Genomic DNA, 19,191 nt, shown 5'->3' with positions numbered 1-19,191 from the left:
GTTAGTGTTAGTGTGTGATCGGTCTGATTTTCGCGCGGGATTGCACATAAATTAATTCTACTAATCCCCGCAGATTTCGTGCTCACATCTGAAGCGCACACACACAGCCTACCGTAATAAAGCCGCCTCTGACATGATACAAGTGCAAACATTTGCTTCTTTTTCCAGCTTATTATTGGTCAAATACACTCAAAGAATTATCAGTGCACATCTGGAAGAGTATTAACGTAAACACAGTCGCAAACAGTTCAGGAAGAACGAGTAACAGATCCATTCGTCCGTTAGTCTTAAAGGGACTGCAGTCATTTGTTATTCAAACTACAAAAAGACAAACGATCAACTGCTCTTGACTGATCAACTTGTGTAACTTTAATAGTTTCATCTGTAGGCTATTGATTTTTTTTACAAAGAACATTATCCAATGTTGTTTTAAATGTAATTACTATGCATTTTTTTATTCAGTTTCTTATCTGAATGTTAGACCTACCTGAAAAAATAAAGCAGTCTGTTTAATTTGTATCTTCTATTCTATTGCATTTATTTGTGCTATTGTTTGTAATCTGTTTATTTGTCCTTATTTTATTACTGTTTACTCGTCTTTTTAAATTCAATATACCATTCGAAATCAAGCTTTCTTGTGCTGTGTGTAACCTATTGCAACACAATTACCCCATTGTAAAAAATACATTGAGATAATTTTAATAGTAATTGATCAACTGATCAATAATTGTTCAACTCAAAACGATGCCCAACCCTAAGGAACATGCTGGCCACATTCATTTTTAGTAAAAAAATAACAATGAATAATAACAAGTTCTGTTGTCATATTAAGCATCTTATCTTTTTTTTTTTTTTTTACTGTGGTATCGATTTAGTATCGATATATCGATATTTTAGTCTGGTATCGTATTAAAGTCATAATTTTGGTATCGTGACAACACTAATATGTTTTTACATTGTTTTAACTCATCAAAATAAGTTAAGAAATGTTAAACTTGTTTTTATTAGTTATACAAGATGTAACTCATTTTTTAAAGTCAGTTTAACATAATTTAAGTTGAAATAACTTAAACATCCAAGTCGATTGTACTGCAAAAGTTCAGAATTTGCCTTTTTTGTTACAGTATGGGAGGTTGCCTAGGGTGACAATAGTGTTTGGGCGCGAGCGCGCTCTAGTGCCGCCCATTACTTTAAGCATTGAATCGGAACAAGCGAAAAACAACATGTTTATTAAACCATGATCATCATAGGGCACCCCCTCAGCCACACGTTTCATTATTCATCAATTATTAGATTGAATTGATGGTGATTATTGATTATTGGTTCAGGCGTTAGGTCAGGCAAGTGCTCATCCCTTGCGCGTTCATCAAAAATGCGGCATCTAAACCCGCGGATGCACAGGGGCGGGAAAAGAGAAAGGAAGAAGATCAAAAGAAAGTCGAGTAAATTATAGAGATTAGTCTTCTTATCTCAGCCAATAAGTTATCAAACAAAATAAATGTACTTATTATTATCAATATTATCAACTAATATTGGACGTTCAATTTCTGTCACTAAGCTATCACTTGCTAGCTTTCTCCCGTATTACTACGCATTACAAACATAACTTCACTGACAATAATCTACAATAACCTACATGGATGTAATTTAAATATCAAAGTCCAGTACGTTATAAATGTGGATAACGTATCATATGAATGCTAGTTATGAAAAGGACAAATACTCTCTACATGGCCGTCGGAAGCAAATCAAAAGTGGGTCCTCTCTCTCAGTTTATTTAATTTTTTTTCTGGAGTAACGTTAGATTAAACAGAAATATACTGTCGTTTACTAAACGATTTATTGGGACAGACAAAATTACGGAAATTACCTCGTTCTTTACCGCGGCTATAGTGTAGGGGTTCGAGACGCATGTCATCAAGTTTTGACGCAAACTAGGCCTGCACGATATTGGAAAAAAATTACATTGCGATATTTTTTTCCCCAACGATATATATTGCGATATTGAGAGCCATCAATCCAGGCTAAAGTCAATAATTACCATTCCGTGATATTAATAATTTCACTAATAAGCAAGCCTCATTACAAGTGACAAAAAGAAATGTTGGAAAATATGTGTAAACATGAAACTAAACCTCCAGTAGGTGGCAGCAGGTGACCGTCTTAACAAGTGAGTCACTGAGTCGTTCATTCAAACGCTTCATTCGAACGCTGAATCGTTCACACTTGTTGCTATGAGTGAGACGTGTTAGGGTCTGCTATGAACGATTTTCACTGCTGAAATAGAACAACAACACTAAATATTGCATCTAAAAATGTAAGTGACTAAGTGAATGTTAATTTGTTGTTTATGGAGCTGTCATATCAGTGTCATTTACAGTTGTGATGGTCTTCAGGAAAACGCTCGAGTGTTGTGATTTCTCCTCGAGAGGCTGCACGAGGGAACAGCGCGACCTTATTATCATCAGTTCATTATATATTATCCACAATCGATCGCCACTTACACTAAATAAATGCACAAACATTCTTGCATTTTGGTGATTCGCTAGTTATTTTTTTGTTTTAATCAGGCTCTTGTCCGTCAGTCAACTAAAATTCTCTTTCACTTGTCCCTTCAAAACACCCACATGTCCTGGACTAGCGTTAATGTCGAGCCCTGCTTTGTATTCATCGTAAAGAGATTTGTTGTGCCGTTTTAAGTGATCAGACAAATTGGTGGTGTTTTCTTGTTTTGTGGCCACAAGACACTCCATGCAAAGTACCTCTTTTTGTTCAACATCCTCCTTTATGTAGCCAAAATAGTCCCAAAAAGATCATTTCTGGTACGAACCTTTTTCCCCCTATTCGGATCCTCATTTGTCGCGCATTTTAGCCGGGAATGTTTGGCGGTGAGCAGCGGCACAGCGAACCAATCACTGTGCAGGCACGCTGAACGTGCATGTCACTCCAGCAACACACTCGTGTTTACTGTGTGCTTCCTTAATACACCATGGGCTACTACCATAGACCGTAAAAAAATACTACTACCCTTCACATCGCATGTTCCGGCGATGTGACTATCGCACACGTGCACATCGCGATGTCGATGTTAAAACAGAATATCGTTCAGCCCTAACGCAAACCAATCAGAGGTTCGAATCCGCCTTTTGCCACACACGCTCTACTCCCTTTTCCCATCACATATCCGATCGGAAAGGCATTTATTTTCAATAAAAATTGAGAAAATATTAGAAAGTGGAAATAAAGAGTCTAACGTGTTTAACAAGAAGTGTTTCTTGGTTAGGAGTAGGTACTCCATCTCGGCTAGGGCAACCAAAGAGCTAGAGCCGGCCCTCATAGAAGATGTGTGGCTGAACTGAGGAGAAGAAGCACCAGCATTGATCTGGGAATCTGAAGGATCTGGAGAGAGTCAGTGGAGGAACGGGCTCTGATCTCTGGTCAGGGGTTCTCCAAACTCATCAGGCATTATAGGAGAAGACTCAGAGCTGTTATCATGGGGAAAGTATTTAATAAAAGGGTGCCAACAATTGTGGCCAGCGTGTTTTGGAGAAAAGCATTTATTTCATAATGTGATTTACCCCTCATTTTCAATTCTTTTACTTCAATGAAAGGTTAGATTTTTGTGATTTTATTTTAAAAATAAAAGATCAAAAGGATAAACAATGCAGATTTATTTGGGGATCATATTTACCAGGGGTACCAACACTTTTGACCACCACTGTATATTATACTATTGGATTATGATGTTACACATCTCAGTGCCAGTTCATTAATACCCCATCGGTTTGTTATGTCAGCCTTTTTCATGTTTAGCCGATATGCAGATCAAAAATCAGACAATAAATATCGGCGGCCCATTCATCAGTCCATCTAATATAATGTTTATTGTCGTTATATGGGCATTCAGTTTTTTACTCAGATTTAACCCAACTATTGTTTAAAAATTACTGTATGGCTGGTTTGAAATGAACTCAAAATAGGCTGGAAATTAAAAATCAGATAATTACTAGAGGCAACAATAATAATCAAAAGGTGAACATTTATTAATCAGCAAATTGATAAATGTTTATCGTTTAATTATTATTCAAAACGTATTAATAATCAAAGCACCTTCATTTATAGAGTGCTTTTTACAAGTCCAATAGTGTCAATGTGGGATGCCATAATCCTCAATATAATATTGAACCGTTCAGTACGGCATTCACAGTTCATTACGCTCTTGTGAATTGCATTTTTTTTCGGTTTTGCTTTTAATGTATTATTTCTATTTCTCTCCGTTTGAAATATTTCTCTGAGTTTCTTTCGGCTGTGTTTGAGTGTGCCTGCGAGTCTACGCGCTGAGATTATGCACTAAAGTTAGGCGGTGTTTGGCCGTTATTCACAATCACCAAAGTTCATTATTTGCCTGCGTTTTAAAGCCTTGAAAAATATCTTCTGTCGTTTTACTGATCTAGTAAATGCATCTTGATTTAAGAATTGTTAGATATTGAGACAAGAAACGAGACAGAATGACTGACTAAGAAGAGCTTGTTTTGCAGTGTTAGCAACCGTAACTAAGGAGGGCGTGGCTTAGTAAAGGGTCAATTCTGAAACCCATATCAGATGTAAATATTCATCACTTCTTCAAAAATGTGCTTCATTTCAGAGAATAATAATAATATTTGAATTTGTTTTTTATTTGATCAGGGAAAATGCACAGAAAAAACATTAGTATAAAAAAGAAGAGATGTCATGTGCCAGGTTATAGCAAAAAATGCTAATTTCCACCCGCAGTCCCTGTCCCTGCTCTGTCCGTCATCGGCTAAAGCCCGCCCTGATGATCTCATTGGTCAGTTTCTGTTGATTATCTGTCCGTCATCGGCTAAAGCCCGCCCTGATGATCTCATTGGTCAGTTTCTGTTGATCATCTGTCCGTCATTGGCTAAAGCCCGCCCTGATGATCTCATTGGTCAGTTTCTGTTGATCATCTGTCCGTCATCGGCTAAAGCCCGCCCTGATGATCTCATTGGTCAGTTTCTGTTGATCATCTGTCCGTCATCGGCTAAAGCCTGCCCTGATGATCTCATTGGTCAGTTACTGTTGATCATCTGTCCATCATCGGCTAAAGCCCGCCCTGATGATCTCATTGGTCAGTTTCTGTTGATCATCTGTCCATCATCGGCTAAAGCCCGCCCTGATGATCTCATTGGTCAGCTTCTGTTCTGCATAATTACTCCTCTATGGATCAAGTTCAGACCGAACCCGAGCTCAAATTTTGTGGGCGGGGCTGAGTCCGGCTGGCCTCCAGGCTAGTTTAAATATCTAATAATTCTTAAATCAAGATGCATTTACTAGATCAGTAAAACGACATCAGATATTTTTTCTTGTTTTGTTGAAAATAAAATCATAATGAAGTGAGTTTTTGCTTAAAACAGGCAAAATGATCTGCCAATGGGGTGAGAAAAATAATCTTATAAGGACCTGTCATCTTTCCTCAGATCAGTGTGTGTGTGTGTGTGTGTGTGTGTGTGTGTGTGTGTGTGTGGGCATGTTTTTGTGACATATGAGGACACAAATGTGTATAATGCCATGGGTATGACACAGGTATTACAGGAGAGGGTGAAATATGAGGACATTACCCATGGCCCCACTTTACAAAAGGCTTATAAATCACACAGGAGGAGTTTTTATGAGAAAGTAAAAATGCAGAATGTTTAGCGGCAGTGTGTGTGTGTGTGTGTGTGTGTGTGTGTGTTTTAGGGGTAGGGGCTGTGTAGGGGGATAGAAAATACAGTTTGTACAGTATAAAAAACATTGGAATATATATGTGTGTGTATGTTTGTGTGTGTGTCAGTGTGCGTCTGTGCGTGTGTGTGTGATATAGCCCACATGTGTGTGTTACACACACAGATGCTCCAGGCGTGGGCGGTTCCCAGTGCAGGAAAGCACACTCACGAAGTTCCTGATCAGACTAACACACACACACACACACACACACACACACACACACTGCTCCAGCTCTCGTTGCTCTGATAGCAAGTTTCCAGATGGGTGTGTCGATTGTTACGTAAGAGAGCAAAACAAATATTCCCTGTCTCGATTTCCATAGCATCACGCCGCCGCCTCGTCCCTCGAGCTGCTTTGCCTGATGGGAGTTTGATGGTGCGCTCAGATGTGGTGAACTGCTGAAGAAATGAGTTACTGCACTAAAAAAAAATTGGTGCTACTTGGCACTAAAAGTGATCTTGGCTTGTAATCATAGGGGAACCGCTTTTGGTGCCAAATAGCACCATCTCTTAAAAGGTGCTCTACAGCCGCTTCGTCAAATGAAGAAACCATCAGAGGTGCCATATCGCATTTATGTCTTCTAAACGGCACCAACAGTAGTTCTTTCGTGTGTAAAGAACCCTTAAAGGGGCTTGCACTGCAAAAAATCTTCAAACTAAGATTCGGCGTATTGATTCATGATTCAGATCGCCAAATTTCAGCAGTTTGACACGCGATCTGAATCATGAATCAATACGCTGATTCATTACCGTTTGAATCGTTCTAATTCAGTGTCTGTCCAGATTGAGGGCTGTTAATAGATAATGCTGAACCAGGTAATGTCCACAAGCCGTGCTGGTTAAAGACAAAAAGGACGTGAATGAGGTCAAACCTGAAATGTTCGTTTTGCATTGTTTTGATCTGGAGGCATGCTGGGAATGTGAGTGGCTCTTTATTGATACCGTGTGTGTGTGTGTGTGTGTTTGTGAATACCCAGTCCATGTGAATGATTTCATCACCAGGGAAATGGAGCGATTCTTGACAGGTAAAATGTCAGTGTAGAGCTGAAGCGGATCCTCGAGTAACTCGAATTCAAAACAATCATCGAGACACTGCAAAAAATGCTCTTCTTATTTAGTATTTTCGTCTTGTTTCTAGTCTAAATATCAAACAATTCTTCAATTAAGATGCATTTACTAGATCAGTAAACTGACATAAGATATTTTTTCTTGTTTTGTTGAAAATAAAATCATAATGAAGTGAGTTTTTGCTTAAAACAGGCAAAATGATCTGCCAATGGGGTGAGAAAAATAATCTTGTTTCTGATTGAAATCTTGTGTCTTGTTTCCGTCCCAAACAGAAATAAGATTATTTCTCTCACCCCATTGGCAGATCAGTTTGCCTGTTTTGCTTGATCTTTTATTTATAAACAATGTTTACTTTTAAACAGCCTTTAAATGTTACGTATTATTTACTTATAATGGTCAGTTTTAGGTTAATATAACTATATTACCATGTCAAGCAAAGAGTTTTTGGTATTTTAAATATTGGCATTACATTTTTTTTGTTTGCTTACATTGATGTTAAACTTATATTGTCAGATTTGTGCCATAAATGTTTGCTAAAGCACTGCTGGTCACTTTCAGAAGTTGGAGCGACGCTTTCTTTACCCAGAGAGAATGTGAAACACAAAGGGTATCATTCTCAGTTTTTAAATATTTAAAAAAATATATAAATTGATTTTACACACTAATAGTAATATCGTATCGCATTATTTAATAAGGTATTCCATATCGCATTTCTCTTCAATATCACACAGCCCTAGTTATCACTATAAATAATAAACTTGTTAATTTTTTTTTTTTAAATAGTTAAAATAAAAATAAAAAACATTTTGCCGTGGTATCAAAATAGGTACAGAGAACCGTAACATTTTTATGGTATTGGCACCGACTACTGGAACTACTACTACCCTCATTCAGGTGTAAACATTTTTGGATAGTTGTTAATAGGAGAATTATGATGCATTATTTCTGAATGTAATAACAGAATGCAACTTGTCTGTGATTTATTTTTCTCACTGTCTCTTAACAATGCAATGTTCAGTGGGATTCAAAACCGAGTTGCTTAATGTTGTTCTCAGCGCTCCGTTCAGAAGCTGATCTCTGATGGTCTGGGGTTCATGAGTGTGTGTGGCATGGGCAGCTTACACATCTGGAAAGGCCATCAATGCTGAAAGGTGTATCCAAGTTCTAGAACAACAAATGTCCCCATCCAGACGTCGTCTCTTTCAGGGAAGGCCTTGCATTTTCCAACATGACAATGCCAGACCACATCCTGCATCAATTACAACATTATGGCTGTGTAGAAGAAGGATCCCGAAAAAGAAGAAGAAAAGAAATAGAAAACATTTGGTGCATCATAAAGAGGAAGATGTGACAAAGAAGACCTAAGACAGTTGAGCAGCTAGAAGCCTGTATTAGACAAGAATGGGACAACATTCCTAGGGCCCTATAATTTCCGCGATCACGGAATCGCGGACGGAATCGCGGAATCTGCATATAAACGCGGAATCTGGTGTTAACGCAGATTTCCCCGGAATTGTACATATTTGTAATGAAATTCTGTGTCGTGTGGGTGGAGAACGTATGTCTGAGGAAAGTGCAGACGGGGGGAAGCAAATCTCCGCGACACAACCCCTCCCGTCATTTCAGCTCGCCCTTCAAAACAATGGAAGTATGGCGAAGTTGGTCTCCACGGCTCTGCTTTCGGCAGCGAAAAAGTTAAGAAACTCGGCGCTAACGGCGGTTTCACACTGCACGCGCAGGCAGCGCAGAAGCTTTGCGTATGGAGAGCAGGAGCCGCGCGCTCATTGTGCTCAGACAGCATTGGTCGCGCGCGCACCAGAACCGCGGCTCGTGTATTGCACAGACAGACAAATATTGTCCATTCTGTCAGATTTTCCGGTGTTCTGCTCGACCCCTGTCATCTCGTGCTTTGATTTATAATGGGCACATTAGGCAGCAATGCATATCTGCTGCAAATGCGACCGTTTTCCCCTCTGTTCCAAACATGCATTTAACATGCTGTAGCCTATGGGTAGTTTACATGATAAGTAACCTTAAAGTTAAAATTAAGCATCTAGTTTTAATCATTTAAAGAGGCCTTTGAAGTTGGGGGAAAAAACTTCAAGCAGTGTTGTGTTTTCGTGTATTTTTATTTTTCACAGCTCTGGATATCATAATGGTGATTGTTAAACACACAGAACAATTCACTACATGATTTCATGGTGAAATGTTATTTTTTAATGTTAATTTTCAGCTTTAAATGTTTTACTTAATAGTACTGTATGTAAAAGATGATTCTTATGATTTTGTTTTTTTTAGTTCTTTTTAAAAAAAAATACTTGAAAGAAAAAGCTACTGGAGCACTTTCATTTTAACTTATATAAACTATTATAATTTATTTTACGGGAAAGTTTAAAGCTAATAACCATTAATATTTGAAGTATTTGAAGTGCAGTGTTATGCCAAATATCATATTTGTCCTAAAAAGTAAATGTGATGTTTGTTACCTCAGTAAATTTAAGGTCATTCCTATTTTTTGTTTTATGTTCTATTATATTAACATTAAAATCACACTCTTTTTTCACCAAAATAACAGTAAAGGGTAAAAAAAACTGAATTGCCAAACATTTTAACGGAAAAAAATGAATCTGCAAAAATTAAAACGGAAAAAACGGAATTTGGGAAAAAATAAAACGGATTTTATAGGGCCCTACATTCCTATTCCTAAACTTGAGCAACTTCAGTTCCCAGACGTTTGCAGACTGATATAAAAAGAAGAGGGGATGACACACAGGGGGAAACATGGCCTTAGCCAAACTTTTTTGAAATGTGTTGATGCCATGAAATTTAAAATCAATTTATTTTCCCCTTAAAATTACACACTTTCTCATGTTTAAACATTTGATATGTCATCTATGTTGTATTCTGAATAAAATGTGGAAATTTGAAACTTCCACATCATTGCATTCGGTTTTTATTCACAATTTGTACAATGTCCCAACTTTTTTGGGAATTGGGTTTGTACTTTACATTACTTCTGAATGTAATAACCGAATTCAACTTGTCTGTGATTTATTTTTCTCACTTTCTCAACAATGCAATGTTCAGTGGGATTCAAAACGGAGTGGCTTTATGTTGTGATCTGAATTGTATTGCATCACAAATAACCTGATCAGCTCGAGACTGTATCGATCCTCAGGCCTCGAGTCCGAATAGGCCGCGGTCACACGTTTTGGCCTGATCATTACTGTGGGCGTTTGTGCTGCAGTGCATTGTGGGATTAGTCACGCTGGACTCTTAAGCATACTGCGACAGGTCAAAGCATGTAAAGAGTGTGATTTGCATTCAGTGTTTCCCATGCCCTGTGGCTCACTGAAGCCTTTGCTCAGCGTTTTCTGAAGCGCTTTCTGTTCTGTTGATCACATCGATTGAAAGGCTTTAACCCCTAAACAAACGAAACCCATAAAGCATTCATAATAGAGGCGCACCTGGGATGTGTCCACAGATTCTCTCTCTCTCTCTTAAATTAATGTTGAACATTATTGTCATTCTCTAAAAGAAGTCATCTAACTAAACGTCCTATTGATTATACAGGCATTTAACACACCGCTCGATGGTGCGGACAGTGCTGAAGACATTCAGTGTTAAACTGATGTTAAAGCCATCAAAACATGACAGAGATTCACGCTATACAGCAAAAAGAAACACGGAGATGCTTCAGAGAGCTATAGTGAATGAGAGAACACACACGCACACACACACACACACACACACACACGCACACACACGCACACACACGCACACACACACACACACACACACACACACACACACACACACACACACACACACACACACACACACACACACACACACACACACACACACACACACACACACACACACACACACACACACACACACACTTCTTATCAGGGGCTGAAATGGCCTCAAACTGAAGGTATAATTGCCCAGTTAAACCAATCTATTACGACTCTTGATTAAAGTGAAGTGTTAATTACAGCATTACATTAGATCTGCTTTTTTGTGCATAATGCAGCTTTGTTGATTATAATGGTTAAAGCTTATGCATCAGTCGAGCAGCAGCGTAATTACGTAAGTGTTTTAAAGGCGCTGAATGAAATGATAGTGTGTTGATTTCTGTTCAGATGTTTATTTATCCAGGTCTCTGAATGGAGGTTTTGTGGTGAAGCCCACAGTGGCCGCTCTGTTCAGGCATGAGCTGAGGAAGTGTTGGGCATTGTCATATTAGTCAAAGTCCCATGGTGCACTTTTAAGCTCAAATTCACAAAACTGTGGGTATAGTGTATAAATAAATGTGTTTAGGGGTATGGATGTATGTTTGTTTTCTGCTTCCTTAATGCAGTACTTTGACACGCATTTCATGATTTGATTTTGATTCAGAAGGCTCTATGCCGAATGTCAAATGAACAAACAGGGATAAACATATACTCTAATATTCTTCATATATACTAAACATTTTTATTTATGCAACAATCAGGCATACACAGAATAACACAGATTACAGGTGAAGTGTCTAACACTGATGATCTCTTCATCTCCTGTTAGTGGGCGGGATATATTAGGCAGCAAGTGAACATTTTGTCCTCAAAGTTGATGTGTTAGAAGCAGGAGAAATGGGCAAGCGTAAGGATTTGAGCGAGTTTGGCCAGATTGTGACGGCTAGACGACTGGGTCAGAGCATCTCCAAAACTGCAGCTCTTGTGGGCTGTTCCCGGTCTGCAGTGGTCAGTATCTATCTAAGGACCAGTGGAGAACCGGCCACAGGGTCATGGGCGGCCAAGGCTCATTGATGCACGTGGGGAGCGAAGGCTGGCCCGTGTGGTCCGATCAAACAGACGAGCTACTGGAGCTCAAACTGCTCCAGAAGTTAATGCTGGTTCTGATAGAAAGCTGTCAGAATACACAGAGCAGCTCAGTTTGAGGCGTATGGACCAGTCAGGGTGCCCATTGGGAACACATGGCCCCAGGATGCACTATGGGAAGAAGGCGAGCCGGCGGAGGCAGTGTGATTTATTTATCCTTCAATATCTGTACCACGTCTAGTTATTGTGTTACTGATGTGTCTGATTTAATCCTATTTACTGGTTGCCAGAGTATGTAACAATGGTTCCCTTTCAGTCGGTCACGTTCGACGTACGTCGGAGTGACTGACGAATTGGGACGTACGTCTCCGTTCCCTCCTTTAGAGAACGAGGGTTACATGCGTAACCGAGACGTTTTTGATCTTTCGTGTTTTCACTATAATTTTAATGCAGGGGCACGTTAAACATTGATATGGCAGACGTTAGCCAATCACAGGGATTGCTAGTCCTACTAGATGTTGATAGGGGCTGCCCAATATATCTAAATTATTGAAATATGGCAAATGTATATATTGCAATATGCATATTGCAACGGCACACAATATCTGAATGATTTTAATAGGCTACTTCAACATTGTTAAAAGTGTGTTTTAGGTCGACATGCCTGTTACTGATGTGACTTGCTTGACGTTAAAAAGAGTTATGCAATAACTTGTGAAAAATGACTCCTTGCAGTCTCACGCTGTCTGACACCACACACACACACACACACACACACACACACACACACACACACACACACACACACACACACACACGTTGGTCTATGTGGTTTACAGGGACTCTCCATAGGCGTAATGGTTTTTATACTGTACAAACCGTATTTTCTATCCCCTTACGCCGCATTCACACGGGGCGTAGGCGTTAACGCTTCCCATTTACTTTGAATGGGTGACATCATCCGTTGCCGAACTGAATTGTGGGTTCCGTCGCGGCGCTTCACTCGCGTTGCAAGCGGCAGAAGTTGAAGATTTCTCAACTTTTCAAGCGCCAGCGCAGGCGTCATCCAATCAGATCGCCGTATGCAAATATCCTACAGCAGACGCTAGCCAATTGCGTTCATTACTGCTCCGTGAACCATCCAGACCATGGACCGTTACGCCGCATTCACACGGGGCGTAGGCGTTAACGCTTGACGGAGGGCGTGGCTGAAGCTGGGTGCTGACGCGATCGTCATAGTGACAACAGCCAATCACATTAACTTGCCGCTTGGACCAAAACACAACACAAAAAAGCGCCTTTTTTGGTTGTATGTGCGAGTGCGATTGCCCGTGTAGTTGTTGTCAGCGCACTGTACAGGTGCACGAAGCTGTTAAGTACATTAAATCCTGAAAAAGCGCCGACAGCGGGAAGAATATCACGTAGTGGTCCAGGAGCTGCGTCTGGATTTTTAACGGTCCATGGTCTGGATGGTTCACGGAGCAGTAATGAACGCAATTGGCTAGCGTCTGCTGTAGGATATTTGCATACGGCGATCTGATTGGATGACGCCTGCGCTGGCGCTTGAAAAGTTGAGAAATCTTCAACTTCTGCCGCTTGCAACGCGAGTGAAGCGCCGCGACGGAACCCACAATTCAGTTCGGCAACGGATGATGTCACCCATTCAAAGTAAATGGGAAGCGTTAACGCCTACGCCCCGTGTGAATGCGGCGTTAAAAATCCAGACGCAGCTCCTGGACCACTACGTGATATTCTTCCCGCTGTCGGCGCTTTTTCAGGATTTAATGTACTTAACAGCTTCGTGCACCTGTACAGTGCGCTGACAACAACTACACGGGCAATCGCACTCGCACATACAACCAAAAAAGGCGCTTTTTTGTGTTGTGTTTTGGTCCAAGCGGCAAGTTAATGTGATTGGCTGTTGTCACTATGACGATCGCGTCAGCACCCAGCTTCAGCCACGCCCTCCGTCAAGCGTTAACGCCTACGCCCCGTGTGAATGCGCAGTTACACTGCCCCTAAACCTACCCATCACACACACACACACACACACACACACACACACACACACACACACACACACACACACTGCCCCTAAACCTACCCATCACAGGAAACATTCTGCATTTTTACTTTCTCAAAAAAACATAATTTAGTATGTTTTTAAGGCCATTTGAATTATGAGGACATTTGATATGTAAACCACATTATAGTGTAATACCAGTGTAATACCCATGAAGTTATGCAAATTTGTGTCCTCATAAACCACATAAACAGGCTCACACACACACACACACACACACACACACACACACACACACACACACACACACACACACACACACACACACACACACACACACACACACACACACACACACACACACACACACACACACACACACCATGACCGAAATGAGCGGACAAGCCGTCTTTCTGAAAGCATGTGATCCCTTCAGTTCTGTTTCGTGTCTTGTTACACACTCAAACTACCAAATACACACACTAATTTTTTTAACATACATTTGTGTGTGTGTGTGTCTCGTTTAGGACCTGAACACCATCTACGCTCATCTGTACCACATGGACGTGCTGTCTCACCTCAGGGAACATCAGCTCAGGTGAGACTGTAATCCATCAAAACAGCCACAAAACACTGTTCAAAATGTTGGTTTTAATGTTTTTTACTTTAAAGTTTAATCAAAAACACAGTAAAGCAGTGAAATATTCCTCCAGTGTCTATCAGCTGTTCTCTATGTGAATATATAGTAAAGTGTAGTTTATTTCTGTGATCAAAGCTGAGTTTATCATCATTACTGCAGTCTTCAGTGTCTCATGATCATTCTCTAATCACTCTCAGATGAGGATCTGATGATCAACACACTTATGATTATTATCAGCCTTGAAAACATTTTCTGTGGAAACTGATACATTTTATTAGTAGAACTTTAATAGAAAGTTCAAAAGAACAGCATTTACACTGCAAAAAATGCTCTTCTTACTTAGTATTTTTGTCTTTTTTCTAGTCCAAACATCTAAAAATCCTTAAAATAAGAAGTATTTACTAGACAAGCAAAAGTAATTGTCTTGTTTTGGGAAAAATAACTCAAAATGAAGAGAGTTATTGCTTAAAATAAGATAAATAATCTGCCAATGGGGTGAGAAAAATAATCTTAATTCAAACAGAAAACAGGATTATTTTTCTCACCCCATTGGCAGATTATTTATCTTATTTTAAGCAAAAACTCTCTTCATTTTGAGCTATTTTTCCCCAAAAGAAGACAATCATTTTTACTTGTCTAATAAATGTTTTTTAATGTAAGAATTTTTTGATATTTTGAATAGAAACAAGACAAAAATACTAAGTAAGAAAAGCATCTGAAATTGAAAATTTGTAACATTATAAGTGTCTTTTCTGTCACTTTTGAGTGAATTTAACTGTCCTTGATGAATAAAAGTATTAATTTCTTAAAAAACAACACCTTTCTCCCTCTGCCTCTGTGTGCTACAGGTCCATGTGCATGACGGCCAGATATGAGCGGTACGATGCCAATCACGTTCTCTTCTAGTAAGTGCATCTCTAGCCTGATCTTTTAATGCCAGGTGACTGTGGGGCAGGGTTTGTGTTCAATCGCTTCGGGGAAAAACACTAACACTAAAACCATTAAAAAAACTTAAAGGCACAGTATGTAAGTTTAGCCACTAGAGGTCACTTATTCAAAACAAGGGCGTAGCTTGATGGCACCTTGATTTCGCTGAACCATGGGAGTTGATGTCTTCTACTTTGAGACTTGTTCACACTGCAGTGAGCGAGATCATATTAGGCATGGTAAAACATGGTACTCTGTGCGGTAACTCAACAACACCAGATATCTGTCCATCAATGATCCAAACAGTGTCTAATAAAACACATCAGATATTGAAGCGGCTTTGGTGTTACTATGCAAAATTACACCGGAGGGTAACGCGTGTATGCTGTCATTAATAGGTGATTAAAATCGCTTATTTCCCTGGATTTACATTCATGGAAACATTTGGGATACTGCAAGTACAAAAGTCAACAAAATATATAACACTGTTCGAGTGGTTTTGGATATTTTAATCTAAGATCTTGCATATTGTGCCTTTAAGCGTATTTTATTTCTGCTAGTCACCAAAAGCAGCATTTCTCATTTTTAAGTACTAAAATAGCTGAAAACTAAAACTTAAAGGTTAACTACACCACTGGCAAAATGTGCTTTTTATAAAAGTTGGCTGCCTATAGAGTAGAAAGGCATAAAAAAAATAACTACATGGCTAGAGAAAACTGAAAAAAGGCTGATGTCATCCTTTTTGCCAAATAGGTAGGAAAATGTCAACACCCATAAGACCAAAGATTGCTTGATATTCCCAAAATGAATAATACCAGAGGTATATATTCCTGAAGGACAGGCAGAGACGTCCTCAGCGGGTACATGAGCTCTGAACGGCCTGGAGCTCAATCTCCCAAAACCTCTAGACAAATGGTCAGATATGTGCTTGTTTATTCAGGCTTTCAGACATGGTCGTCCACACACAGAGAAAGCACCCTACCTACGGGATCTGCAAGCCCAATACTGACGGGACATTTAGAATAAATGCAGCAAAAGCAGTCTGTTTTCTTTGCATATTTTAATATATTATATATATTATAACTCATTCTCTTTTTATTTATGATGTATGATCTCTTAATTATCAGACACCCCACTGGCTTTCAGAGCTTTTTATAAAAGTGCATCTGTCCATCATAAAAGCTCATCTATCCATCATAAAAGCTCATCTATCCATCATAAAAGCTCATCTATCCATCATAAAAGCTCATCTATCCATTATAAAAGTGCATCTATCCATCATAAAAGCTCATCTATCCATCATAAAAGCTCATCTATCCATTATAAAAGTGCATCTATCCATCATAAAAGCTCATCTATCCATCATAAAAGCTCATCTATCCATCATAAAAGTGCATCTATCCATCATAAAAGTGCATCTATCCATCATAAAAGCTCATCTATCCATCATAAAAGCTCATCTATCCATCATAAAAGCTCATCTATCCATCATAAAAGTGCATCTAATTATCATAAAAGCTCATCTATCCATCATAAAAGCTCATCTATCCATCATAAAAGCTCATCTATCCATCATAAAAGTGCATCTAATTATCATAAAAGCTCATCTATCCATCATAAAAGCTCATCTATCCATCATAAAAGTGCATCTAATTATCATAAAAGCTCATCTATCCATCATAAAAGCTCATCTATCCATCATAAAAGCTCATCTATCCATCATAAAAGCTCATCTATCCATCATAAAGCTCATCTATCCATCATAAAAGTGCATCTATCCATCATAAAAGCTCATCTATCCATCATAAAAGTGCATCTATCCATCATAAAAGCTCATCTATCCATCATAAAAGTGCATCTATCCATCATAAAAGCTCATCTATCCATCATAAAAGTGCATCTATCCATCATAAAAGCTCATCTATCCATCATAAAAGCTCATCTATCCATCATAATAGTGCATCTATCCATCATAAAAGTGCATCTATCCATCATAAAAGCTCATCTATCCATCATAAAAGTGCATCTATCCATCATAAAAGCTCATCTATCCATCATAAAAGCTCATCTATCCATCATAAAAGCTCATCTATCCATCATAAAAGTGCATCTATCCATCATAAAAGCTCATCTATCCATCATAAAAGCTCATCTATCCATCATAAAAGCTCATCTATCCATCATAATAGTGCATCTATCCATCATAAAAGCTCATCTATCCATCATAAAAGTGCATCTATCCATCATAAAAGTGCATCTATCCATCATAAAAGCTCATCTATCCATCATAAAAGCTCATCTATCCATCATAAAAGCTCATCTATCCATCATAAAAGTGCATCTATCCATCATAAAAGCTCATCTATCCATCATAAAAGCTCATCTATCCATCATAAAAGCTCATCTATCCATCATAAAAGCTCATCTATCCATCATAAAAGTGCATCTATCCATCATAAAAGCTCATCTATCCATCATAAAAGTGCATCTATCCATCATAAAAGTGCATCTATCCATCATAAAAGCTCATCTATCCATCATAAAAGCTCATCTATCCATCATAATAGTGCATCTATCCATCATAAAAGCTCATCTATCCATCATAAAAGTGCATCTATCCATCATAAAAGCTCATCTATCCATCATAAAAGCTCATCTATCCATCATAAAAGTGCATCTATCCATCATAAAAGTGCATCTATCCATCATAAAAGCTCATCTATCCATCATAAAAGTGCATCTATCCATCATAAAAGTGCATCTATCCATCATAAAAGTGCATCTATCCATCATAAAAGTGCATCTATCCATCATAAAAGCTCATCTATCCATCATAAAAGCTCATCTATCCATCATAAAAGTGCATCTATCCATCATAAAAGTGCATCTATCCATCATAAAAGCTCATCTATCCATCATAAAAGCTCATCTATCCATCATAAAAGCTCATCTATCCATCATAATAGTGCATCTATCCATCATAAAAGTGCATCTATCCATCATAAAAGCTCATCTATCCATCATAAAAGCTCATCTATCCATCATAAAAGCTCATCTATCCATCATAAAAGTGCATCTATCCATCATAAAAGCTCATCTATCCATCATAAAAGCTCATCTATCCATCATAAAAGCTCATCTATCCATCATAAAAGCTCATCTATCCATCATAAAAGCTCATCTATCCATCATAAAAGCTCATCTATCCATCATAAAAGCTCATCTATCCATCATAAAAGTGCATCTATCCATCATAAAAGCTCATCTATCCATCATAAAAGCTCATCTATCCATCATAATAGTGCATCTATCCATCATAAAAGCTCATCTATCCATCATAAAAGTGCATCTATCCATCATAAAAGCTCATCTATCCATCATAAAAGTGCATCTATCCATCATAAAAGTGCATCTATCCATCATAAAAGCTCATCTATCCATCATAAAAGTGCATCTATCCATCATAAAAGTGCATCTATCCATCATAAAAGTGCATCTATCCATCATAAAAGCTCATCTATCCATCATAAAAGTGCATCTATCCATCATAAAAGTGCATCTATCCATCATAAAAGTGCATCTATCCATCATAAAAGTGCATCTATCCATCATAAAAGCTCATCTATCCATCATAAAAGCTCATCTATCCATCATAAAAGCTCATCTATCCATCATAAAAGCTCATCTATCCATCATAAAAGTGCATCTATCCATCATAAAAGTGCATCTATCCATCATAAAAGCTCATCTATCCATCATAAAAGCTTATCTATCCATCATAAAAGTGCATCTATCCATCATAAAAGCTCATCTATCCATCATAAAAGCTCATCTATCCATCATAAAAGCTCATCTATCCATCATAAAAGTGCATCTATCCATCATAAAAGCTCATCTATCCATCATAAAAGCTCATCTATCCATCATAAAAGCTCATCTATC

The 19,191-nt window shown here is 38.5% G+C and overlaps 2 protein-coding genes across 2 annotated transcripts in view; one reads left to right on the top strand and one right to left on the bottom strand.

The window, feature by feature from the left end:
- The window catches only part of rapgef6 (Rap guanine nucleotide exchange factor (GEF) 6), a 192,353-nt gene that overhangs the window by 5,684 nt on the left and 167,478 nt on the right, over positions 1 to 19,191 (top strand). Inside the window, exons 2-3 of the mRNA XM_067423107.1 lie at positions 14,210 to 14,280; positions 15,171 to 15,227. Of these exons, the coding sequence (XP_067279208.1) occupies positions 14,210 to 14,280; positions 15,171 to 15,227 (128 nt within the window). The remainder of the gene's footprint in view (positions 1 to 14,209; positions 14,281 to 15,170; positions 15,228 to 19,191) is intronic.
- ube2b (ubiquitin-conjugating enzyme E2B (RAD6 homolog)) overlaps positions 1 to 19,191 on the bottom strand; it is a 254,975-nt gene that overhangs the window by 227,398 nt on the left and 8,386 nt on the right. The gene's annotated exons all lie outside the window — the stretch shown is intronic.

Source organism: Pseudorasbora parva, chromosome 18 (assembly GCF_024679245.1).
Source record: "Pseudorasbora parva isolate DD20220531a chromosome 18, ASM2467924v1, whole genome shotgun sequence".
In the NCBI taxonomy this organism is placed as follows: domain Eukaryota; kingdom Metazoa; phylum Chordata; class Actinopteri; order Cypriniformes; family Gobionidae; genus Pseudorasbora; species Pseudorasbora parva.
Note: the sequence above shows the minus strand (reverse complement) of the source record. Positions and strands in the feature narration are given on the sequence as shown.